Genomic DNA, 27,368 nt, shown 5'->3' with positions numbered 1-27,368 from the left:
ATTGCCGTTCTACTCACTTGTTGTATTTCTGTGACTCATCAGTGAAGTGTTGCCGCTTTACTCATGTTACTTGTACTAGAGTCGGAAGTTAGGGAAAGTACTGCTGTGAACACATGAGATTTGGTCCCAAACGTCTTTGGTTTAATGGAAATGGATTAAACGCTGCAACTCAGGTAGGAATAATTCTGATATAGCCTAGTGATTTATTCAAATTATTATTTATACATTCAAATGAATGAACGAAATGTTTGAATGTTGGACCATCTACCTGTTGGGACTGTCCCACAAGTAAACCTGCATGCATTTGATTGATTTCAATTTCTTTTATGACACTTGAAATGTCTTTTTTGCATAGTATTTTTTGTATGTCACTCTTGTGACAGACAGATATGACTCAGTATAATGCATGTGCTTCAGTTAGGCTATCTGTTTGCTTCATAACAATGGCATTCTGCACATTTTTGGTTGTCACTTTGTAGACAGTAATATATCATCCACATCTTTTGAGTTGTGGGAGGGACAATGTATAATTATCATGTAAAGTGATCATCAGTAGGAGAAAAAAATGTTGTGCTATGTGACATTCTGACTTTTTTTTTTTTTTTTTTGTGAGTTAAAAAATTCTTGTTACTTTCTTTTTACATAACACTGGAACATGTTTCTCATGTACATCCATTGGTCTAAATGTGTGAGAACCAAATAGATGGATAGACAGACAGATATATTTTTGCAGTTACACATCAGTTGTGGATTTGGGCCTGAATTCAGATTTCTTTCGCATTATGTTATTCCCAATATTTACAAACTGTCTAAAAATGAGGCCCAAAATATAAACATAGCAAGCATATTGGGAGGAAACTAAACAAACTCAGGTGTATATACAGATGGGTTGTAAATATCACAAAGCATTCCTCTGACAGCTGCATGTTGCTCACTGTACAGCTGGGACGGAGCTTGACTGTACAACTGAATGAAGTGATGTCCATTGGACCGAGTGGACGCCATTCGGATCGATCCACCATAATTGTTAGCTTAAACCTAACTTTACAGTCAGCTTTGTTTACTTAAAAGTTAATGATTATATGCAGTTTGAGTAAGCGGTTGTATCTCACGCCCAATTTGGTTGATGTCGGTGTGTGTCAGAGGCTGCATCCGAAATCGCATACTTCCCTACTTATGAAGTAGGCCAAAAACAGCATGTGACAAAAGAAGTATGAACAAGTTCACAGTACTCATAAAAGAGTAGGCAAAAACTCCACGGGAGAGGATTTATGAATGGCAGTGAAGCGAGGCAACTGACTGTAGATGACATGATAATGACTGCATGGCGAATGTAGTCTGTCTGGATTACATTCATACTACACACATATAGACCTTAGGCTACTTTCTTTTCTTTTTGTGCATTTTTTGTTGTTGTTGTTGTTGTTGTTGTTGTTGTTGTTGTTGTTGTTGTTGTTGTTGTTTTTGCTCCAAGAGATTTTAGTTAAGGTTATGCTATAATTACATTTAACAGGTCATTTAACAGACGCTTTTATCCAAAGCAACTTACAAATTAGGACTAAATTATGCGAGTCATCGTGAAACAATGCAAGAAGTGCTCAAAATAAAAAGTGCAGGCATTGCTCAGAGTAGCATAAGCCCGATAAGGAAGGATTAAAGGAAAAGAGGTGTTTTTTTTTTTTTAATGAGGTTAATTGCTCACGGAAGAGATGGGTTTTCAGCTGTCTTTTGAATGTTGTCAGGAATTCTGCATTCCGGATGAGGGTGGGGAGATCATTCCACCAGCATGGAACCGTGAATGAGAATGTTCTGGAGAGTGATTTTGTGGCTCTCTGTGATGGAACCACGAGACATCGCTCATCGACAGATCGTAGGGTTCTTCTGGTAGATAATTAACTGCAAAGTGAAAGTATTCATGAAATTTAGTGACTTTGCAATAGGCTATTGGATATTTTCTGAAATTTGATTGTAAAATATCGTAGTTACTAGAGGTTATAGTTCCTCAAGTAATTGTAAAAGTAAAAGTAATATATTAATAGTTCCTCAAAGTTTCTGCTATTGTGTAATATAAATTCAGGATAACATACAAAACAGACTCAAATCTTGCAAGCTAAACCTCAACCTAAAGCTAAACCTTTTTAGCATGAGAGTTTTGAAATGATTTTCACAGAACAAGAACTATCTGTGGTATGACTCAACCTCAGCGGTGATATTTACCCGGCCGTTTCCTCATAATGCTTAATTTGCTGTAATCCAGTCCCTGACAATGTCTGAGATTGATCCCAGGCAGGCAAGTCAAGATTTGTTGTCGAGTTGAATGCATTTGCATCCATGACAGAGTTTGAGGTTGTTGTTTTTTTGGCATGTGAGCATTAGATCCTGCAGCTTTAAACTTTAATCTCGAGTTCATGTTCACAGTATTTAAACCCTTAAGAGCATTATGCAGCTTTTGCCTTTAGACATAATAATTCATACCTACACTACCGTTCAAAAGTTTAGGCTCTGTAATATTTTTGTTATGTTTTTGAAAGAAGTCTCTTGTGCTCACCAAGGCTGCTTTTATTTGATCAAAAATATATTTTTTTGTGAAATATTATTGCAAATTAAAATAACTGTTTTCTATTTGAATATATTTCAAAATGTAATGTATTCCTGTGATGCAAAGCTGAATTTTCAGCATCATTACTCCAGTCTTCAGTGTCACATGATCCTTCAGAAATCATTCTAATATGCTGATTTGCAGCAAGAAACTTTTATTATTATTAATGTTGAAAACAGTAAGTGCTGCTTAATATGCTTTTGCATTTTTGCATGAGCTTTTTTTCAGGATTCCTTGATTAATAGAAAGTTCAAAAGAACAGTGTTTGTTTGATATAGTTTTTTTTATGTCTTTATTGTCACTTTGATCAATTTAATGCATCCTTGCTAAATAAAAAAGTTAAATTCTTTCAAACATATATATGAAGACTTCAGATGCAAAAGCCTCTAAGTCCGTCTAACGTTTTTCTTTAATATTAGCATTTTTATCAGGCTCCTATGAATACGTTTCTACCTAAGTACCAACATTTCTGAATGGGCTGAAGCTGGGATTTATTGAGTTTGAGTTATGTGCAGAGAGCATTCACTCAATATTATTATCTCATTTTTGACATAGGTGGCTTTTAGAGGCTTTTGCATCGGAGGTCTTCATATGTATAAAATCTTACTGACACCATACTTTTGAACAGCTGCAGTGTACATTTAACGTATTTTTTATTTTTATTAAGAATTTATTTCTATGAAATCGTTAAAAAAATTAATAGGAAGGTCAACAACAACAACAACAATAATAATAATGACAAAGAAAATTACCAGAAATTGCTGTTCTCCAAAAATCTAGATATCACTTTCTGTCTTTTTATGACTCACACACATGTCCTATTTTGACAAGTGCAGATTAAAGGATTATTTTTCAACAATTTATACTCTCTAGTCTCTTTCCCGAGTGTTTGTACATGTCCTGGAATGGTATTACGTGGTTATAGGGTGTTCTGGATGGCCAGGAAAAAATCATGATGCAGATGACATCAAAAAAAGTTGAATATTTACTTGGGTCGGGTCAGAGGTTCGTTCATATAATCAAACCTACGTGTGAGCAATAATAGTGAAGGTTGACTTAGCAAACACCTGTCTCACCTGTCTCTTTTTCATTATCACTGGTGTGTGAAAAAACCTGATGTGTAGCTGTAAAGTCAAATTATGCATCCACACAAAGACACAGGGATGAGCTCGTGGCTTGAATTACAGCCACAACATGTTAGGCCAGTTTAAAGCAAATGAAATGAAATCTGTCCTTGGCACTGACACTGTGAACCATGCACAGACAGTGCAGATTGATGGGAGTCTCGAACTTGTATGTTCTTCATTGATTTTTCCCCCTCGCAACTAAGGAATGGAAAAAATCAATATGAAGGTACAGCGAATGTTTGGTCACTTGTAGATGATTCATATATTTTCCGTTGTTTTAGCATAGGCTTCCCTGAGCCTCTAACAAATGTAATATTAAAAAGTATTTGGGTAGATTTTGGAAAGTTGACATGTTCTGTGGTGTGACAATATTCTCCATGTAAATGTATTTTTAAACAGCATTTTGCTACAAATATTTTATAGTTATGCATGCAGATTTAATGAAATCCTGTATGCTTGTTTGAATTGAGAAGCTACACGGAATATTTGTACATTCATCTGTGTCACAGCACAGGGACATTTAAAGGGAACTAGTGAAGACAAAGGGTTGTTGAAATGGGTATTCAAACTTATAAACAATGGTAAACACTAAACTTTACAGGATGTGAGACTATTAATAATTATAACCAAATTATAACTATTACCAAATAATTACCACTCTCTGCTCGCATCAAGTTCAAGGCATTGACGCTTGCTTACAGATCTACAACAGGCTCAGCTCCCTCCTACTTTCACTCGCTCCTACTAGTCTACATCCCTACCAGAAGACTATGATCAGTCAATGAGCGATGTCTCGTGGTTCCTTCACAGAGAGCCACAAAATCACTTTCCAGAACATTCTCATTCGCGGTTCCATGCTGGTGGAATGATCTCCCCTCCCTCATCCGCAATGCAGAATTCCTGACAACATTCAAAAGACAACTTAAAACTCATCTCTTCCGTGAGCAATTAACCTTTCCTTTTCCTTTAATCCTTCCTTATTGGGCTTATGCTACTCTGAGCAATGCCTGCACTTCTTGCATTGTTAAATTTTACTTAATTTAGTCCTAAATTGTACGTTTCTTTGGACATAAGCGTCTGCTGAATGTAAATGTATTAAAAGTATATGAAAATTAATCAGAAACTGAAAAATGTTGCATTGTGCCTTTGCTTGAATAGCAAGTCAAGTTACATAAATGAACAAGCAGATAGCCATGTCAGTTTAAAAAGGGTTTAGTAATATTACAACAGACTTTGCACTTTATTTATGGTCATTCCACAACGATTTTCCATGAGTGAAAGTAAACATTTTTCATAGTCATGCACATTCATAAACTCACAAGCAGTGCATGTAATAGAGCCATTTTTCTTTATGTTCAGGCAGCATTATGATTTTCACACAGTACAAGAAATTGGTATGAACAATCAAACTGCCTGCCTAAAGTCAGTGCAAATGTTATATTTATTATGATTTTATTTTCTCTGGAATTAAGTGCACTGATGAATTGTTCTGAAATCCTTTCATTTAACTCAGAATCTCAAAAACATTTTTTAATTTGAACCAACAATAAACTCGAAACAGGTGTGGTATCATAAATTTGGCTTCTTATTGTTTTTTCCTTGATTTCCCGGTTAATGTGCATTCATAGGCAACAGGCAACACCTCCATCAAAAAGACGATTTGACTCTTTTTAACAGAAAGGCGGTACTTTCATTCCTGCCACAAACGCGATCAATAAAACACCTTCACCACTGAAGAGCTACTACATTATATTTTTCAGCAAGGATTTGGTAACATCGCTTTTTTTAAGGAATTAAACTCACCGCTTCACTGTTAATAGAGAAACGCGGCACAGACTGAGGTAATTATCTGAGCTAAAAATCTCTCTCTAGAAACAACAAGATAGAGATGGGTACAGATCAAGATATTAATTTAGCCACAATTAAATCCAGAATACTCATTGACTTTAATTTTTATAGTTCCATGGATGATGTTATCACATTTAAAATTAAATGGTGTAAGAATGAGGCTCTGCTCTGTCATTAATGGAAAAATATTTTTTCTCTACTAATGTAGAAAAGTGATTTGTTTTGTTTTGTGTTCCTTTGTGGTATAAAAGGTAAATGTAAAATGGTAAATGTTAACTTGTTGAAAAAATTCAAATTCTCTCTCTCTCTCTCTCTCTCTCTCTCTCTCTCTCTCAGGGAAGGCCCGTAAATGAACAGAGTATTGAGCACAGACTATAAAAGTGTACTACACTTTCTTTGAATAGAATATCGAACTGGAGATCACTAAACTGCAAGCTTACCGGTGTTTTCAGAAAGCCAGTGCTTGGCCAGGTTGAGAAAAATAAGTAAAACGAGTGTGAAGCTCTGATTAAGGGGATTGTGTCTCTTGTTATCAGGCAACTCCAGTTGTGCTCCTCTGCGGGACAGATTAAACCTTGTTAAGCCTATATATATTCTATGCTATTCATTAATTTCAGCACATTTCCACTCCGTTTGAATGCTTCTATATTGAAATTAAGCGCGGTCCACTGCTGTGCACGTGCTGCAGAATCGATACGTCATATCGATACTTGTATGCGACGATACATCAAACATAGCCCTTGAATGGTGCACTTTTACGGTGTTTTTTCATCCGTTGTAAAATCAGGACCATGTGCTACAAAAGTAAATTTGGTCCGTTTTCCTTTCATGTTGATTTTAAACTGAACCTGCGAGTGTGAACGCCTGCTTTCGTCATGCCATTGCAAAATCCAATGTGTGCAAATAATTACCATGAAGCGAACCCTGCAAATGAGGGGGACTAATGCTAGGAAAATATATTGACATTTTGTGACTTTTTTTGTGTTTAATTTAATTTCTCGTATTGTCCTTGCAGGTCTAAGCCAGCTCTAGTGTGTGAGAGAGAGGCCTTTACGACCGACCTGTGAAATTCACCTAAACACCTTCTTACGCCCTTCTCATGGAGGACAAAAAGTCTATAATGGGCACCTTACGCAGAAAAGCCAAACTCTTGCGAACCTCGCGGGTTGGCAACAAAAACTCCAATAAGTCAGGGGTCCGGGACGATAGCTTGTTGGAGGAGCAGATGAGCGTTTCTGTGGCAGACCTCCTCAAGCGGAGTCGGGCTACCTCCCTAATAAACCTCTCCCACCAGCAGCCAGCTGAAGTCCGGCCATCCTCCCTCTGCATCAACAGCCCAGCAACAGCACTCAGCATGAGTATGCGAAACATAGGGGGAGGAACCGGGCTGACCAAGCTGGTGGACTCCAACGACTGGCCTTCGCAGGAGTCAGTCACTGATTCCCCGTGTGAGGAGCACAACATCTCCAACTCCACAGATGAGATGGATCAGGTGCTGCGCTTGAGGGACACACAGAGTCCTTCATCAGAGAGCTTTGCAGAGGTAAAGCGTGTCCTCGTTCTTGATCTTTCAGTTGGGTTAATCATCACGGGTGGGAGGAAGTTTTCTAATTTTTGTGGACACCATCTGTGTTACACAAACCTGTTTGTATTTGATTCTTTTGGTGAACTTAGTAGCCGATTACATTCTGTAACAACTTAGTTCAGAACATTTTCATTTAGTCTTAGGGTAGATTGCAAAGCATCTCTCTATTGTGAAATGCAGTTCCTCTGAACATGAGCAAGTCATTACTACTGCAGGAACTTGTGATAACAGTAGCCCTAAAATGTGGCAACGCATATTTAGAGCAGGTCTGTGCTTCTCCATTTGTTTAAAATGCAAATGATCACCCGGGAAGTGTCATGCTACCTTTACGGTACTGAACGGCACCAAAAATAAACACAAACGGAGATCTTTAGTGGTCAGGTGGGGGTAGACGTTTGTTATGTAACGCTGCTTCCTTTTGCATCGATGAACCTTCTATTCTATTGTAGTGGAGTTATCATACTGTATGCTTCATATGGGCACCGCTTTCGTGGATAGGATGCGAGAATGTTTGTTTTTACAGGTGAGTCAAAGTTTTCAAGGTAGTTCAGAGAGCGTGCAAGACCTTAAACATTGAATCACCTGACCTTAAAAGTTGAACTTGGGATTTTCAGTAAAGAAGGAAAACCCTACACTTTGCTTTGTTCGTCAAAGAACCTTAAAAGCTTTTAAATTAAGTGTAAATGAATTTACAAGCGTTGATGCTTTTGTAATGTGAATCCTTGACTGCTTTTTTTTTAGATTCCTTAGCCCCAGGGAACATAACTGTTAAGCCAGTTATTCCCGCATTAAACATGCAACAAAGAACTTGAGGAATTAAAAAGTTTCCACTGCTAAGGATTTTTTAATAAACTTATTAAGACAGATGATCTTCTGTTATTCTAGAAATATGTGCACGACAAAGTAAATTCGTTTTATCACTGTTGACTTCAAGAGATGGACTGTGAAAAAAGTAGGAAATATATTCACACCAGTGGTTTGTGAATTTGTGGCTTTTTTGGTCATTTCACTCTTCCGTTTGTTGTGTTTGGGAAACAGAAGCCGCATTACAACAGAAATGATTCAGAAACATACTCCATACATGACAACGAGCACAATAGTGTAAGTATGAGCGTGTGTGTGTGTGTGTGTTTTGTTTTTTAGTCTACTATTAGATGATATCAAAGGACATGAAGTAAGGTTCATGCAGCTGACACTGTACTTTAAATGCCCATGAAATGGACCATTCTGTGCACCACAGTGTTCTTTTCCTGAGCTGACATTGAAGACTCAAGGTTTGCTTCCTCACCTTGTTGAAGTTGAATAAAACATAGCATTTTACCATGGTAGCTGATGGTGCTCTTTCGTCATGAGAATTTGCAATGGAAAGATTATTAATTGAAATTTGGTATGCAAATTAATGTACTCTACAGTTCAAAAAGTTTGGTGTCAGTAATATTTTTCTTTTTGTAAAAGAAATTAATACTTGTATTTAACAACAATGGATTATATTGATCAGTGAAAGTTATTTATAATTGTATAAAAGATTTCAATTTCAAATAAATGCTGTTCTTCTAAACTTTTTATTCACCAAAGAATCCTGAAAAAAAAGCGTCACGGTTTCCTATTAAATTAAGCAGAACAACTGTTTTCAACATTGATAATAAGAAATGTTTTTTGAGTAGCAAATCACCACATTATAATGATTTCTATTGGATCATGTGACACTGAAGACCGGAGAAATGATTCTGAAAATTCAGCTTTGCATCACAGAAATAAATCACATTTTAAAATCTAAAATAGAAGTGTTAAAATTGTAATAATATTTCACAATATACTGTCTGTTTTTACTGTATTTTTGATTAAATGCGGTCTTGATGAGCACAAGAAAATCAAAATCAAAAACAATTAAAAAATCATACACACCCCAAACCTTTAAACAGACGGTAGTGTAAGAAAAGACCCAATTTCAATTCATATGCAAATATTACCTCATAGCTGTTAGATTATGAAATAGTGTTAGTCAATGGGAGATTTTTTTTAAATGTAATAATACATTTCTTAAAAGATTATAATGAAAAACAGTAAGTAAAAAAAAAAAAAAAAAGAAGAAGTAAGAGGGATAACGTGGCTTGAAAGTACTATTAAAAAAGAAAGCGTATGTTTGGAATGTAGTAACTGGTTACCACTTCTTCTAGATTTCTTTCACTATTTTTAATGACCATTTAGGTTTTTGCAGTTCACTAAATAGTCAAAATACTTAATTTTTGCTTAAAATAGTTTTAATTATAACATGTCACACTGCTGTCACTGTTTGAAATGTCACGTCAACTATCCAGATGGAGTATAGCGTTCGAATGACCCATATGAAAGCTTGCTGTAAAAGGTTCTCTCATTTATTTTTGAATTTTTTTATTTTTCAATCAGATTCTGGACATGAGGACAGAGACAGCTGGAGTTAGTGAGCATCAGAGGGAAACTCAGAGGACATATCTGCTCACTCTATGCCTAAAGGAGGGACGTGGACTGGTCATTAGAGACCGCTGCGGTGAGTGTCAAATATCTTTGTATAAACACAACACACCCTGAAGCACTACACACATCCTACATTTCATTAACAATCAGTGTTTTTTTGTATTGGTGCTTATTTGTTAAGTGGGAGGTATCGAAGCCCAGCATTATGGGATTGTAGTGTAGATGCGTTAAGGTGGTGTGTGTATTGTCATTAAAATGCTTCTTCCTTCCGGAGTTTGTATAGAGACAAATGTAAATAAGCTTTCAAAACATTGCTCTGTTTGTTTGAGTGGTCTGACATGTCTACTTCTGATGTAACCAGTGACGTGAGTTTGGGGCAGCACTGTTTCTAATAAGCCGTTTTGTAGAGAATTTACTTACTGTATTTGTCTGAACAGACAGGGGTTAGAAACTCATTATTTTCAAATCATTATTTTTGCAATTCCCTTGAGTGCTAGTGATGACATTTTTATGACAAATTACACTCCTGACCTTTAAAGGCGCATTAAGCAATTTCTGAGCAACGCTTGATATTTGAAATCGACACCCAAACAAACACTTCCCTCCCTTAATTGCCCCGCCCCCAAAATAGTGAACATGCTATGCAACTCAGCTAATGCCTTGTTCATGCTGTCAGTCCAAATCTGATTTTTGTGCATATCCAATTGGAATCTGATCATATTTAGCAAGTGTGAACGGCAAAAAAAATCACATGAAATGTGTGATTTTTACAAATGCACATTGAGATATATGTTCTTTGAAATCCCATTTAAATCACATTAATGGAAATCCTTTTCAGTCTGACCGCTCTAATCGGATTTCGCGTGATTTATATCACTTTCTCACGTAAAAGGTAAATATGTCTGACCTGGTTATAGAAAACATGCCGAAAGTCGCAGTACCATAGCATAATTGCCTAAGTCATTTTTTTGTTTTTCCTTGTTTTCCAAAGTCATTGAAATATGACTTAGGCAATTATGCTATGAGGCTAACGATATAATGGAGACATGTTGAATTTTGAGAGCCTCCTACTCTTCTGCCTCAGAAGACGTAGTAGTTTAACACGGCGGATTAGACACGTGCCGGTGTTGTGCCGAATTTCGACCCCCTGCCAAATTATTACCCCCCTCGTTGAAGTCAGTACCTGATTGCCTAATCCTAACCCCACCCCTAATCCTAACCCCTCCCCCATAACTAATCCTAAACCTACCAATACTAGGGGGGTAATAATTTGGCGGGGGTCGAAATTCGGCACTACACCGGTATTCGGTAATGCGATAAATCGCGATAATGAATATGCACGATATTGTTATCGTGGGCACTTCAAAATACCGTGAAAAATAATAGATCCAAATTTAGATTTTTAGAACGCGTATTAGCTTATTTTCCATAAATCGCTTAAAAAAACACTGCATGTATGCTGCGCAAAACACGTGCGCACTCTGATGTAAACAATCCCCACATGTATTAGCACTGTGTGCATGCGGCCCAGTGCACACTCTAATGTAAACAGTCCTCACATGGAGAAGCAGCATGGCGGAAGGAGGAACGCTGCCGACGATTTATCCCCCTTCTAAAAGCAGGGCTGCCAACTCTACGCAGTCAGCGTGAGACTCACGCAATTGACACTTTTCGCACGCTCTCGCGCCACACATTGATTTTCTCACGCAGAGAAAAATCGCGGAGCAAAGAGGACTCTGACACCGACAGACTAGAACAGAGCAGGCTACTTATGATATGAAAAAAATTCTCACCTCTCAGGTTCTGTCCGTTTTATTACGAAATTCAGACAATAATTTTGGCGCTTGTAAATGTGACGTGACAGATCGCTGTAGCGCCTCAGTTCAAGTTACCTCTTATTTAAAGATACAGTACAACTTACCGAAAGTTATACATGCCTCATAAATAATATCGATCAATCAGTGTTTTTCAGCCACGGAAAGAGGTCAATAAAACTGCAGGATAACAATTATGTCACAGAACGTTACATTTACCTCAGGAAAGCCATTTAATGACCATAGCACTTTAGTTGACTAGAAAAAATAGCTATAGAGAGGAGTATTTTGCTAAATATGTGCACTATATTACATATTTATTATATTTTTACTTGTGTCATTACATAATTGTTATTATAATGAAAACCGCATTATATTTAATTTAATTTGTTATTTTTAAACTTTAATAATACCAGCTGATAGGGCTCTCTGTATGTTTACAGCATTATGTGAGATATATTTTTTCTTGAGAAAAATTAACATGTAGTCTATCTACTGTAGCCTTCCTAATATTTATCCAAAGAGTCAATATTGAATCAAGATTGAAATCAAATCCCAAGAACTAAATTGAAATTGTGAAAATTGTGTTAAGCAATAATACACAGAGTAGCCTACCAGTCATTGTACCATGTAAACATTGTAACATGTTGTCACTAAACTTAATAAAATTCTACAATTACACCTATTGTGATGCAAGTTGGTTTTTTTTACATCCCCCCCCCCCCCCAATCCATCCGTTTCTCTTGTGCAATTAAAATATTGTGATAATACCGTATACCGTGATAAAAGCTCAAACAATTAATGTTGTTGTCGATTTTGGCGTATGCCTACCAACCATTGCCATAGAAACCAGTACTGATATTCCGGAAAACGAAAGAGCACCACGGCCCACGGGACACACAAATCGAATCTGAATAGTTGCGATGCTGTGGACAGTCAACAAAGTAGATCAGATTCCAATCGGATAAACAAATAATCGGATTTGGACTGGCTGTGTGAACATAGCTTATGCTGGTGCATCAGACACTCAATCAGCTGTGATTCAACAACAGCAGCACACAACAGCATATTTTGGTTCTGTGAAGTATAGCAAAAACCAATGTGACTAACATCTCGAGCAGAATCAGCGACAACAAAGCGTTTTCAGGCCTTCCCACTATCTAACGTCTCACCAGTGCTGGAAAGCTGTAACCCTTCTTTTTCCAAACGATATTCCTCCGACCTATTCCTCTTCAGTAATATCTCAGCTAGTGTTTCCCAGAGAATTTTGTGAGACTGTGGTGAGGGGTAAGACAATTTTGGACATTTTAACTCTAAATGATCCTTGGGGACAAATGTGGGCAAAATTCTTTTTGCCAAGTTTGCCACCTGAACACACAAAAAAGTTGGAATTGATTCAACAATGTTAAGTGGTTAAAAAAAATCCTTAATTTGTCCTTCGTGGACAAAAGTGGGCACCCATAGGAAATGAATGGGTGAGACTATAATTCAGAGCATATTATTTCCAATAAAATCAATAAATCCAACACAATGCAGATCATACATACACATAAATGAAGTGGTGAGCCTGTACAACAATCTCAATGTGGCAAGCACGTCTCACACACACACACACACACACACACACACACACACACACACAGTGCGTTTTTGTTTTGTTTTTGTTTGGTCAAATAAAAAACAGTCACTCACACATACACAAACAATGAATTGAATGAGCAAATAACTGAGCAATTTTTTTGTAAATGTGTTGATGCTTCCAAACACAATGTTGTACATTGTTTATATAAAAATAAGCAAATTTTACATTCAATTTTTTTTAAAATAGCCCAAAAATTACAAAATAAATGCATAAATTGAGTGTTTTCATTTTATTGAAGATAGTGTTATGATATATATATATTTTTTTTTTTTTTTTAAATGTGATCACACCTGTGACATTTGTGCCCAAATTTGTCCGCGAATGACTCATTAAGGTGCATGAGGGTTAAAGTTAAATTCATCAATCTGGTGCACTTTGAAAGTTAAAAATGAAGAGCTCCAACTCATGTTCAATGTGCAAATTGAAAACTGAGCCGTTCTGAGATGCGGAAAACACCGGATCACGAGCCGAAGGCATGAGCAAAGTGTGCACTTCACTTTGAAAGACACAGCACAAACAGACTATATGCTTATTTAATCAAATTGCAGTCTTTTGCAATTTGGTAAGGGCACAAAGCCATATCGCACTTTCAATTTTAGTTCGTTTGACAGATACTTTGCCAAAGCAATGGTGCAAAACAATGTTATAGACCTTTTATGTTATTATTAAGTTTTTTTAATATTTTGGGGTTATTATTAAACCGTTGCAGCACAGATTAGACCATGGCAGGCCGCCAGCGTATAAGTAAAAAAAGGGAAACTCTGTCTCAGCTATCTCTCTTTCTACAGTCCGCTTTCACTCTCTCTTTCCTCCCCCAACATGTGTGAATTGCTGATTTTCTACAAGAGTGTGTTGTGGTGCTCTGTGGATTGATCCATTCCATCTACACAGCCAGGACTATGTACTTAATATTTTTGAACGCGTGCATTGCTTTCATACATCAGACAACATTCCTCATAGCACATTCAAACCTGTCTGCAGCCACACCTGAAAGGCACACCTTTGACTATTGACTTTACTGGCACACGAGACACTCATTTAAGACATGTAAAAACAGACAGACTGGTGGGAACTAGGATAGGCATGGGCAGACTTCCTTTTATTTACTGCTGTTTATTGCTTCTGCATTGATACGTGGCTCATTGGTCAAGCTCTTTTCCCATTTACCAGTCTGTGTATTTTGCTTTAATTTCATGATTTGTGGTCGTAGGCCTGTTAAGCTTTTTCAGAGCTATCCTGTTGCCGTGTTTTCTCGAGAATGTGAAACGGTTCTTAATTGTTCCTCCTTTACCAGAGTTTAGAAAAACACTGTTAGAAAGATTAGGATATTGTTACTGACCTTTTCCCACCATTTGTTCATTGATGGTTTTCTTACAGTACAGTGTCTTTTTATACGATAGAGCACCTTGAGGTTTTACAGTCAGTATTTGCATATTATAGTCAGTGTTTGTACACATGCACTTATTGTTGATGATATCATATTGTTGTTTTAAAGTCAACATGAATTGCTGATTACGACACATTTTACTTCTGTACAGAATATTCAGCAAATACACACTACCGTTCAAATGTTTATTTTGCGGTAGTTAATGTTTCAAAAGAAGTCTCATGCTCACCAAGGCTGCATTTATTTGAATAAAAATACTTTCTACTTACCAATGTTTTCTACTTTAATATTAGTGTACTTTATTCCTGTGATGGCAAATCAGAATTTTCACCATCATTCTTCAGTCTCACATGATCCTTCAGAAATCATTCTAATATGCTGATTTGGTGCTCAAGAAACATTTCTTATTATTACCTATGTTGAAAATTAGCTTAATATTTTTCAGGATTCTTTGATGAATAGAAAGTTCAAAAAGAATTGATCTTTACTGTCACTATTGATCATTGTAATGTGTCTGCTAAATACAAGTATTTTAAACAATTACTTTTCCACAATAAGACCAGGAACTTTAAAGCTGACTTTGATGAAGAGGGTAAATAATGGAGCAACTGAGGACCGGTTTTGCTCAGACATACTAAATGCTGCCCTCTACTGGTGCACCAGGGTATCAGGCAGCTTGGCAGAGTGATTAGTATTTTTTAAACTTACTGAAGCCCCTTTTTTTATCCATAATTATAGCAGCTGACCCTACCAGGGGTAGTTGCAGTGCAAACTTTTTTTTCTCTTTCAAAATGAAAGTCTTCACGGAAGCGTGCTGGTTTTGCGTCATGCACTGATGTTGCACTTAAGTATTAACCACATCCTTGTCAGACTCAGAAGCAAACCCACACACATGACTAAACTAACTGAATGTGCTGCACATGTCATCTGATTGAAGGGAAAACAATTGGGAGTGCATTTTCATGAAGTTTTCAGATTCCATTAAAAGGTTAAGAAAAATATTTTTACTGTACCTTCCCTAAAGTCTTTTCAAATCACCTTGAAGAAACACTAAGGCCACATATTTATGTCACTGACAAATTACTATGTCTGAGTTGGCAGATACACATGTTCCAAGTTTGTCATATTTGGTTTCATAGATTTTTGACAGATTTTGATTTAATGTCAATGCTAACAAATGTCAAGTAACCATCAAGTAAAATGCAATATCACATTTATTTACACACTGAATACACAGGTGTATGCATCCTATTTTTATAAAGGTTTTCAAAAAATGTTTTACGGTAAGACACATTTTTGTATGCATTTTCTTAATCGTGCATATGAAGAAAAAAAAAAAACTAACCTAAACTAACTTCTTGTCCCATAAAAGGACATATTACTTAATTTGACATTATTTTTGCTTCTTGCTACAGGGGTTTTCTCTGTAATGTTATTTCCTGTTTTATGTTTTTGTTATTATGTAGCAATGGCCTTCATGTTGGTTGTACACTGTTTGATTAACAAGACTTGTTCAAATATTAGTGATATCTTAAAGCAAATCTCCAACTAAATAAATAAAAGACAAAGTAAAATTAATTTGGCAAATTATTTTTATTTATACTACCTTTTTTACTTTATACTCCAAATTTTCTTTCCGAAAATGAATCATGAAATGAAAATGTCATCGTAGTAGACATGTATTCAAGTCATTGTCTGTAGGAACTTTATTTTAGTTTATTTTTAAATAAAAAATACATTTAACCGAAATTTTAATTTATATGAAGAAAAAAATACAAATGAGTAACAGGCCACTGAGCTTTAACACATGTAAGGACTATAGCTCAGAAATTTCAGGTGGTCAATAAAAAACCCAAAAACTTCTGTCTCCATAGGCACAAGTGATCCATATGTGAAATTCAAACTGGATGGGAAGACCTTGTACAAAAGTAAAGTGGTGTATAAGAATCTCAACCCTATCTGGAACGAGTCCTTCTCCTTCCCGATCCGCAACCTGGACCAGAAACTCTTCATCAAGGTACTTGTTTACTTTTGCTGTGGCATAAATCCATTAACTTTCACATTATGCTGTGATATGCACTGTATAGGTACATTAAGCAGTCCCATTCATCGATTACTTAGGTTTACGATCGAGATCTGACATCGGATGACTTCATGGGGTCCCACGGTGTTGTTCTGAATACACTGGAACTTGAAAAGTAGGTCAATCTGAAATGTTTGTGTTCAAGGTCAAACCAAGAGTGTGGTTTCTGATGCTTTTGTTCTGTCTGTTCTACAGGACCAGCGAGATGGTGCTTCCACTAGACGACCCCAACAGCCTGGAGGACGATATGGGTGTCATAGTCATCGATATCACTTTATCTGTGAGGAACAGCAAAAACAAAAAACGTTTAGCCAAGGTAAAGGATTTAACCAGCTGCTTAGGCAAGCTAATGACTAACTCACTCCACTAACTCAACGTTTGTGTTCACGTTATTTGTTTCTGTTATGAAGAGATGGGTCCAGAGGGAAAAAAGGAGCTCTACGGTGAGAAGGTTTAGTTTTAAATTGCCTCTAGTCTGTTACCAATCGTATCTTGATTCTTGAGTGGTCGTATCAGCGCTCTCTCATGGATTTATTCAAATACTTCCTGTAATAATATATTCGAAGCAAATTGTTCCACAAACAATGATGTCTGTATGTTAATGTGCATGCAAAGAGAATGAAGATTTAAACAAGCTAAATTCACAACCAATATAACAGTGGTTCTCAACTTGATTTTATTTATTTATTTATTTTGCGCGTCAAATGGTGACCAAAATATTTCCTGCTCTCAGCAGCCAATAATTGACCACAGAAAGCACATTGTGGTTGGCACAAACCATGTTTATTGCAAATAATTTGTAATGATTTTAGTCTGGGTTATATCTTGTGTATTATTTTTCATGGTTTTTGATAATGAGGCCATGCCGCACAACCTGACCATGCTGACATCAGCCTAACTTGACTTGCTTTTACCAAGTGACAGAAATACTGTAGAGTTTGATTGGGTGCACACACTGCATGCCCTTTGATGTCACCAACAAAAGATAAATGGTGTTTTTTCCCCTCAATTTTAAAAGTTAATAAGCCTATTTATTTAGCGTGATTAACTATATCATGCATTTTATCGTTTTTTCCCTGCATCCTACTAGTTCAGAACCACTGCGATAATAATATCCAGAAACTTTGCATAAGAGATCTCAATATCACATCCCAATATTTGTATTGATCCTCAGGGAAGTACAATCGAGCATAACAGACGTCTCACAGAGTCTATGAAGAAGAGTCAACTCTGGACCGGCATCTATACCATCACTCTGGTGGAGGGGCGGGACTTACCTCTGGATGGACAGGGCGAAGTGTTTGTTCGCTTCAAACTGGGAGATCAGAAATACAAAAGCAAGGTACTTAGGGGGAACGTCCGTATGACCTGTTCAGCTCTTCGCTGATGTAGTTACAAACGCCTTAACTTCATATAAACATTCAAATTTAAAAAGGATTAGCAAGAATTAAGCTTCAAGTTTGCCTTCATTTTCACAGAGTCAAGTGAAGAAAGTCAATACACTGTGGAGAGAAAAGTTTGACTTCAACCAGTTCCCTAACGGGTCCAGTATTCTAGAGATTGAAGTGGTGGGAAAAGAGGGACGGAAAAATGAAGAATGTTACGGACAGTGAGTTCAAGAAATAGACTAAGCTCTTTTGACTGAAGTTGGCATAATATCAATTACATCTGAAAATAATCTTGTATTTTCACAGTTTATAGTAAGGCACTGGAAGTGGAACCAATGGGCAAATAAATAAGTGTTCAAATACATACTCTTCCTAAAGTTTATCCTCAAGACTTTATACATTGTGGCATGAGACTAGTTTTATAGAAATCCTGTAAAACCTTGTCTGTCCAAAGTTATACAGTATCCAGTATTTCAACTCCTGCCATGACTATATGAAACCAGACGATGCTCATTGCAAGGATTCAAGGAGGTTTTTTTACATTAAAATATAACTATTGTAAATACTTAACTAGTAGTTACATACATACACTACTGTTCTATAATGTTTACATTTATTCAGCAAGGATGCATTAAATTGATCAGGAGTGACAGTTAAGACTTTAACTGATCTAATTTAACTATTTTAAATGATCATTGTTCTTTTAACCTTTCTATTACAAAGAATCCTGGGGAGAAAAATATATCAAGATTTCCACTGTTTTCAACATTGATCATAATAAGAAATGTTTCCTGAGCAGCAAATCAGCATATTAGAATGATTTCTGAAGGATCATGTGACACTGAAGACTGGATGAATAATGCTGAAATTTCAGCTTTGCAATCACAGGAATAAATTACATTTTTAAATATATATTTACATAGAAAACAGTTTTAGATTGCACTAATATTTCACAATATTACTGTTTTTGCTGTATTTTTTGATCAAATAATTGCAGCCTTGGTGAGCAGAAGAGACTTCTTTCGATAACATTAAAAATCGTACAAACCCAAACTTTTCAACGGTAGGGAACACTTATAAAAGTAGCCACAAAAACATGTTGAATTTTACTGCTCAAATAATTTCAAATAATATTCTTCATAATTAATCGAAGTGGTTTAGCAAAAATACAAACATATTTTTGCTTATAAACCTTTGGAATGCATGAACCTGTTTACATTTTTAATCATAATATATATATTTATTCAATTAAAAACAAAATGAAAAACCGAAACAAGTTTAAAATTTATGCCACAAATGTGGTCGATCGAGCTTAACTTGAATTAGTCACAGAACATTAAACTCAAAAGACTTTCTTGTAAAGACTGGTTTTGTGTTTAAGGCCTTTTGTGTCTGTGTGCAAATTGCAGGTGTGAGATCAACTTGTCTGGTCTGCCCTTGAATCAGTCCACATTGTTTACAAGTGAGCTTGACCCGGGCAAGCTGGTGTTTCTCGTCTGTCCCACTCCCTGCACTGGAGCATCCATCACGGATCTCCTCGCCCCTCCACTGGAAGAGCCTCATGAGAGGGACAATATGCTGGTTAAATACGTATGTTAAACCGCCCTCTTTACCGCAGTACTTCTTTATGCATAGTACACAGTGTATACTGCATACTATTGTATTTTTTTTAATGTGTATAACAAATAATCCTGATCTCCCTTAAAAATCTTTTCTTTTTATTCCGTCTTGGCAGAGTTTCAAGAACTCTCTGAAGGACATTAGAGATGTTGGTTTTCTCCAGGTTAAAGTGATTAAGGCCACTGACCTCATGGCTGCTGATCTGAATGGTATTATTTATTATTTGTTGATTACACAAAGAGCCTTTTTTGGTTGCGAGCATGGGTGGGAGCATGTCAACAACCATATTCATTGGACCTTCTGTGTATTTTTAGGAAAGAGTGACCCATTTTGTGTCCTGGAATTGGGAAACAACCGGCTGCAGACCCACACCATATACAAAACCCTCAACCCTGAGTGGAATAAAGTCTTCACTTTGTTAGTATCACTATAACTTTATTAAAGTACACTACCATTCAAAACTTTAGGGTCAGTAAGATTTTTTTTGATTCTGCAAGGATGCATTAAATTGAATAGAAATGAAAGACATTTATAATGTTACAGAACTTTTATATTTCAAATAAATTTGAATATATTCAATTAGAAGACAGTTATTTCAAATTGAAATAACATTTCACAATATTACTGTTACTACTGTATTTTTTATCAAATGCATGCAGCGTGGGTGAGCATATGAGACTTATCTGAGAAGAAAAAAAATCTTATAGACCACAAACTTTTGAACGGTCAATGTCAACAATATATTTACAGGTATATCAAAATAATAGTGAGATTTATTCAATTTCTCCTTATGTCCAGCCCAGTAAAAGACATTCATGAAGTTCTGGAAGTGACTGTGTTTGATGAGGATGGCGACAAAGCCCCAGATTTCCTGGGGAAGGTGGTCCTTCCTTTACTTTCAGTAAGTGCAGAATATTGACATTCTTCTTTACATTGCAATGGTGTGGAAAACATCTTAATTTATTAGAATTGATATATTAATATGTTTGAATGTGGTTTAATGTTTTTTATTGCAACAGATACGTAACAGTCAGCAGGTTGCTTGTCCTCTGAGGAAAGAGAACTTGGGAGGACTGTCTAAAGGAGCCATAGTACTGGAGCTGGAAGTCATCTACAATTCTGTGAGTCTTGACAGATGACAACAGAGAGATTATGCCTTTAAAGGTAGGGTTGGCAATTCTGGAGAGGCTAGCAATAGCAAGCTAGCTTTGAAAGCATAAGATCCCACCTTCCCTTCAGAGCGTCTCCAAAGCCATGCCTCCTTCAAAACACATGTACGTGTTTCCAAGGTGTAATGTGAGACAGTATTAAATTATCTCATGTCTCAAAGCACATAACATTACAATAATAATGAACATAAACAACTTACAGAGCTCTTACTTGTACCACATGACTGCTGCAGAATAATTTAGGCATTGATAGTGTTGACAGAAACGCAAAAATCCGATTCTGAGGAAGTGAACAGCTCTGGGTAGAATGTCACGGTTTACCATCTCATAATTACAGGTATTGTATTGCGTGAACGTAGCATAAGCTTGTTGTTTTGGTTCAGGAGGAACTGTAAAAGGCGGCTGCTGTTTGTGTGTGGCTCAGTGACTGACGTCTGTTGGAGGTATAGAAATGCATATGTTAACAGGGACTTGAAGGGGTTGAATGTACTTGTTTTCTTTTTTCTAGACTACTTCTATTAATAATTGCTATCAGGATGTGAAGAGAGTTTCAACCAGTATAACAAACAGTGTTTATTAAAAAAGAATCCTACCCTACCTTTAATAGTTCAATATAATCTTTCTTAGTACTTCACTCAGCCAACCAAACACTATTTAAAATTAAGTTTACCTATTAATAACCTTGAATGTTCTACAATGCATGCACCAACACACTACCTCATTAACCTTGACATATGCCTTCAGTGGCTTTATGTGCAATATACTGTATTTATGCATAATATTGTATATATATATATATATATATGTATTGTGTGTGTGTGTGTGTATATATATATATATATATATATATATATATATATATATATATATATATACATACAGTATGTTATGTACATTTTCAGCACCTGATATATTCTTGTGCAAAAAAGTATCTGTGAAAAATTTCATATGCTTAGATATTGGAATTTTTTTTAGTGTTTGTTTGTTCAATGTCTTGACCAGGTCAAAGCGAGCATTAGGACCTTCACGCCTAGAGAACAGAAGTTTCTTGAGGACAATGTCAAGTTTTCTAAGAAGGTATGAGTTGGGTAACATTCACACAGAAAAGTCTTCTGAAGTTTTCAATAGCCTATCTTTATGAAAAATATGAGCTGGGAATTGTTATATCAACAGGTTCTTTCCAGGAATGTTGTTCGCGTGAGGAACCTTTATCGTGCAGTGTGCCACGTCAACCAGTTCATCAAAAGCTGTTTCCAGTGGGAAAGCATGCAGAGGAGCATCATAGCATTTATGGTGAGACACTTTTTTTGTCAATCTCGTTCATTATTCATTTTTGTTGTTTTGTGCTGTATGATTACTAATAAATCATATAAATGCTGAGTTACTTTTTTATAGCAGCAGTCTTACAGTTAAGACTTATGGTTCCAGATGGTACTAATTCAGTACCATGGTATCAGTAACACTGCAACTACGTCAAATAACTCTCATTAGAGTGTTTGTAAACCATCTGCTTAATATCTGCTAACGCTTTATTTTAATGCTTCACAACAGACATTATATTGACTATAAGTAACTGTGCAAGTACATATCAACTTATTCTACTAACCCTAACAGTCTACTATTACTCTACTATTACATGTATGTGCAACATTACTTATAGCCTATAAAATGTAATTAATCATGTAACTTCAGGGATAGTTCACCCAAAAATGAAAATTGTCATAATTTACTCACCCTCATGTTGTTCCAAACCTGTATGATTTTCTTTCTTCTGCTGCTCACAAAAGATCTTTTAAAGAATGTTGGTAACCAGACAGTTGACCGTGGCCATTCATATTTGTCTCCTACTATGGAAGTCAATAGCTACCGTCAAGTATTTAATTACCAACACAATCTTTAAAATACCTTCTTATGTGTTCAACAAAAGAAAGAAACTCATCATTTTTTTATATATATATATATATATATATATATATACAGGTTTGGAATGACACGAGGGTGAGTAAATTATCCTCCTGAGACCCAGGAAAAAAAAGTTTTTTGAATTTAGTTTTTTTCAATGTCATCACATTGTTTAGAGCACAATAAACAAATGGTAAAAAAACATTTTTGAAAAATAATATTTTATTCATACGTTATGCTATGTCCTCTGTAGTGGACGCCAGGACTAAGTTGTTTAAAAAATAAAATGACATGAAATTATATGTATAGGCAAAAACAATGGGATTTTTTTAACCAAAATTTGTATAAAGATGATTCTCAACTATGTTATGAAAGAAATAACGGAATGAATTGATACACCATTTTACTTTATGCAATAATGTGGGTAAAATAGCCATAAATTAATATTCCCATTCAATACAATGTATCTAATGTGCACATTAATGTGTTCTTGGAGCAACATTTAATGAAAAAAGAAGTGTAATAATTGGAGTAATAATTGGCAACATTTTAATAATAATATCTAATATTTCATAGGAATATTGATGTATAATTTATTTCCATATTCACTTGTGGTGTCTCCCAAAATGCCTGATAAACCTGATTTAAGTCCTGATGTCCTCTACAGTGGACATGTATGAAATCAATGCCCTGTTCTGTAACAGAAAGTAATTTTTTTATTTGAAACCCCTTAACATTTTCCTGAGATGTTGTTTTATGAAATACAATTTGAAAAGTAGTCCAATTTAAATTATAATTACAATATATTATCATATTTCCATAAGAATGCTACATTTGATCACTAAATTAATGTCAGACATTTTTAAAGACCAAGGAGAAGTTGTTTTCATGGTGAAACCTCCAAACATTTGGTATCTCTGAAAAGCCCTGAATGCGCTCTTTACAGGACACCCAGGTTGTGTCATGTGACATGTATGATGTCAGAGAAATTCACTAAAATATAATGTCCACTACAGTGGCCAAAAGTCTATTCTTGGGTCCCAGGAGGGACAGAATTTTCACTTTTGGGTGAAATATCCTTTTAAGAGAAGCATTGGGATTATGTAAATATGTGATGAATATGTGACCCTTGATTAGTTCCAGTCTTCATGAAACCTAAATCTTCTGTGTTCTCCTGCAGCTCTTTGTTATTACAGTGTGGTACTGGGATTTCTACATGCTGCCCATGTTCATGGTCCTTCTCATCATATGGAACTATCTCCAGATCGCTTCTGAGAGAGTCAGCAGAGACCTAGTGGGTGATTTTTGGCTTAACTGCACAGTTTAGTGAGACTCCAGACAACCAGCTTGTGTTGTCTCTTATTATAGAATATCAAAAGGAGTGGACCGTCTCAGCTGGGAATTTAGTTTAGCATTTGTTTTAGTGGTTTGAAAGTGACTGTAAATGTGACAGGCTGACATGAATGAGCACAGTTTGACTTCCTCCGATATGTATTGTCATCTGATCAAATTTAAAAGCATTCTCTTAAGACCTTGTTAACTTTCATTTTAAAATGATTAAAAATAAGGCCTTTCTCTTGCAGGACACCATAGAGTTAAATGAAGAGGAAGATGAAGATGAAAAGGTATAATTTTTTCCAATTCACAAATGTCCTTACATTCATTGATTCCAGTGAATAAGCATGGCATTTGATTTCAAATGTGTCTTCTTGCAGGAATCTGAGAGAAAAGGTTTGATGGAGAAAATTCACATGGTTCAAGAGATTGTCATTACAGTCCAGAATCTTCTGGAGGAGATAGCATGCTTTGGTGAAAGAATAAAGAAGTATGTGTTTTGTGTCTGCTCTCACATACAGCATTATATTTGTAAATTAGTCATGGATATTGAGAGAATAGAGGTAATTGCATAATATACTCTTAAATTAAACTATACGTTTAAATGTTTGGGGTCAGTTAGATTTTATTTTGAATGGTTTTTGAAAGAAGATGTTCACTAAGGCTGTTCACTTATGTTCACTAAGGCTGTTCACTTATGTTCACTAAGGCTGCATTAAATAAATATTCAAAAGAATGCATGGATATATTTTCATTTATTTAGAAAACTAGCACATTTCCATTGACCCAGAGGCTTGTCATGAATGAATATAATGAAATTATTATTTTTGAGGGCATCAAAAGAGTGCCAAAATAGTTCAAATATTCTTTGTAAAACTGCTAAATGTCTTTCTTTTTTTTTCTTCTCCTCAGTACATTCAACTGGTCAGTGCCGTTCTTGTCTAATTTGGCCTTCGTGGTTCTCGTTATGGCCACAGTAATCACTTACTTTATTCCAGTACGCTACATTATTTTATTATGGGGTAAGATTACAGCTGTGTTACTGTCTAACAATGGAATATGTTTTTTATTTTTTCAAATCAGTAAAACCATTGAACTCAAATACAGAAGTTCTTTAGACTGTGATGAACTCAAATACAGAAGTTCTTTAGACTGTGATGTGAAATTTGAGTTATCAGTACCAGAGATTGTTCAGCATTGTTCATTTTTTTTAGGTATACATAAATTCACAAAGAAACTGCGCAATCCTTATGCCATTGAAAACAATGAGGTGATGGATTTCCTCTCCAGAGTGCCTTCAGATGTCCAAATGGTAATTACCACAGAATTTACTAAAGAAATAAGGACTGTAAACTTTTCAGTTTTTTTTATTGTAATGTGGTGTTTTCTGTACGGATAAGATCATTGATGTCCATTTATCAATACAATGTCTTGAAGGTATAAATATGTCAATATAATTGAAAGCTCCTGGCAAGTTTTTCCACTAAAGTTTAATATCTAAAAAATAGTATTTTTTATGACCATGACCATTCATGTAACCCATCCTACAATTTAACACCATAATAAACAAACTTCTCTTAATTTAGACTGACAAAGAGTCTTGTTTCCGCCACTGAAAAAAAAAACAGTAAATTGCGAAAAAAAATCCCATTTGTGATTAACAAGTCAGAATTGTTACTTTCAATTCTGACTTTATTTCTCAAACTTCTGAGTTTATAACTCCCAATTCTAACTTTTCTCAGAATTGAGAGATATAAACACAATTGCATAAAAAAGTCAGAATTGTGAGACAAAATCGCAATATATATATATATATATATATATATGTATATATATATATTTTTTTTTTCAGAATTCAGAAAAATTCTGAATTGTGTGATTTTAAACTTGCAATTGGTAGAAATAGTCAGAATTGTGAGAGAAACTCACAATTGCGATTTAAAATAAGTCAGAATTTTGAGTTTACATTTTATTTCTCACAATTTCAAGTTTATAACTCATAATTCTGTTCTTTTTTCTCAAAATCGAGACATAAACACATAGACAATTGTGAGGGAAACGATTTCAGAATTGTGAGATATTTACTTGCATTTCTGTATTTTTTCCCCTCAGAATTAAGATATAAACACGCAGTTACGAGTTATAAAGTCAGAATTGTGATATATAAACACAATTATGAGAAAAAAAAGATGACTATATTTCTCTGCCTTTTCTCAGTTTGCTCATTTGTCTGGAAGCTTCTCGCATCTTGAATTCTTCTTCTTCTTCTTCTTCATTCAGGCGCAGTACACCGAACTGAGCAGCTGTAATCTTCACAGTCCGGTTAAGAGAAAGAGAATGTCACCGTAGACACTACTGTGGGAAACGTTGGTCTCCTGAGAACATTCTGTGTGAAGAACCTTTGAAGGTGCTAGGACACGACGGCCAGGGAATGATTTGAACTTTGTGCTTATTTTATTCGAGTGAACTGAAATCATCCCCATCAGATGGTCCGGTCTTTACTGCTGGGTCGTGCTGAAGCACCTTGGTTAATGACACAGACACACATTAACACTCTATACAGCAGCAGCTCTGTTGCATTGAGTGATTAAGAAATGTAACTTGATAAACTGAATGGTAAAAGTATAGAATACACCACATTGAGCCTTAAATATGCATCTATAGATGCAATGCCTGAATGACACATCATGAACAGTATAAGTGCAATACAATGTAATGCTTTGATTTGCTATTTTATATTTCTTTATTAATTTTCTTTTTTTGTCTTATCAGACTTGTAAAATATGTTTTAAAGAATTTGTAAAGTCTCATTCTATATGAGCCACATTTTTTGTTGAATGTACATAAACAGAGAACTGTAACTTATATTGTAACAAAATTGTCCATGTGGTTCAGTTCTTTTGAACTAGTTTTTATTATGTAAACACATTGTTTTAATGTATTTTTAATCTTTTATTCACATCTTAATTATTGCATGGAAAAACTCGCTTGAAAATGAGTACATTGAAAGTGCCTTTGACAAACTTTCACAACAACAGTCTTAAAAAAATTTATTTTAGTGCAATATAAGGTACTAGATGTTGTTTTGGATCTCAAGTGGTACAGTAATTGTACATAAAAAAAGCCTGCAAGTACACTTGTATTTGTATTTTCCAGTCTTTTCTTCTGCTCAGGTGGATATTATGTGCGGTATATCACAGATGTTGTCGAACAATTATTTTGGTACTCTCTAGCCTTCTATATTGACTATATTTCCATTTTGTATAATCATTTAACAGTAAACATTTACTATATTCAAACACAGATGGCTTGGTGTGTAGGCTACTTCTCATACAGAATAAGCACAATAAATGCTAATTTAATTAAATAAATGCAAATCTGTAAGTAAGAATGTGGATAAAGCAGTATAACCCCC

At 35.5% G+C, this 27,368-nt stretch overlaps 1 protein-coding gene across 4 annotated transcripts; it reads left to right on the top strand.

Annotated features, from left to right (window-relative positions):
- Positions 1–22: 22 nt before the first annotated feature.
- Positions 23–27,368, top strand: mctp2b (multiple C2 domains, transmembrane 2b). 4 transcript variants are annotated; one of them, XM_079868000.1, is made up of 22 exons: positions 23–173; positions 6,590–7,117; positions 8,198–8,260; positions 9,566–9,686; positions 16,331–16,473; positions 16,578–16,654; positions 16,735–16,855; positions 17,714–17,881; positions 18,018–18,148; positions 19,337–19,517; positions 19,663–19,756; positions 19,862–19,964; positions 20,346–20,448; positions 20,567–20,668; positions 21,719–21,793; positions 21,890–22,009; positions 23,799–23,912; positions 24,202–24,243; positions 24,334–24,443; positions 24,866–24,975; positions 25,168–25,265; positions 26,234–27,368. In XM_079868000.1, exons 2-22 carry the CDS (start codon positions 6,674–6,676, stop codon positions 26,300–26,302), a joined length of 2,589 nt encoding a protein of 862 aa, XP_079724126.1. In that variant the 5' UTR covers positions 23–173; positions 6,590–6,673; the 3' UTR covers positions 26,303–27,368. The 4 variants fall into 4 exon arrangements, with proteins under 4 accessions (XP_079724126.1, XP_079724128.1, XP_079724127.1 ...); XM_079868002.1 differs by having other exon boundaries at positions 24,866–24,950; positions 26,234–27,317; XM_079868001.1 differs by lacking the exon at positions 8,198–8,260 and having other exon boundaries at positions 41–173.

Source organism: Squalius cephalus, assembly GCF_949319135.1.
Source record: "Squalius cephalus genome assembly, chromosome: 3".
NCBI lineage: Eukaryota > Metazoa > Chordata > Actinopteri > Cypriniformes > Leuciscidae > Squalius > Squalius cephalus.
The sequence above is the reverse complement of the archived record's forward strand: the minus strand, read 5'-3'. Positions and strand labels throughout refer to the sequence as shown.

Coding starts and splice junctions, on each gene's coding strand:
- mctp2b (XM_079868000.1), top strand. CDS start 6,674: ATGGAGGACAAAAAGTCTATAATGGGCACCTTACGCAGAAAAGCCAAA. Junction 21,794..21,889: donor ATGTCAAGTTTTCTAAGAAG/GTATGAGTTGGG, acceptor TTATATCAACAG/GTTCTTTCCAGGAATGTTGT. Junction 24,444..24,865: donor TTTGGTGAAAGAATAAAGAA/GTATGTGTTTTG, acceptor TCTTCTCCTCAG/TACATTCAACTGGTCAGTGC.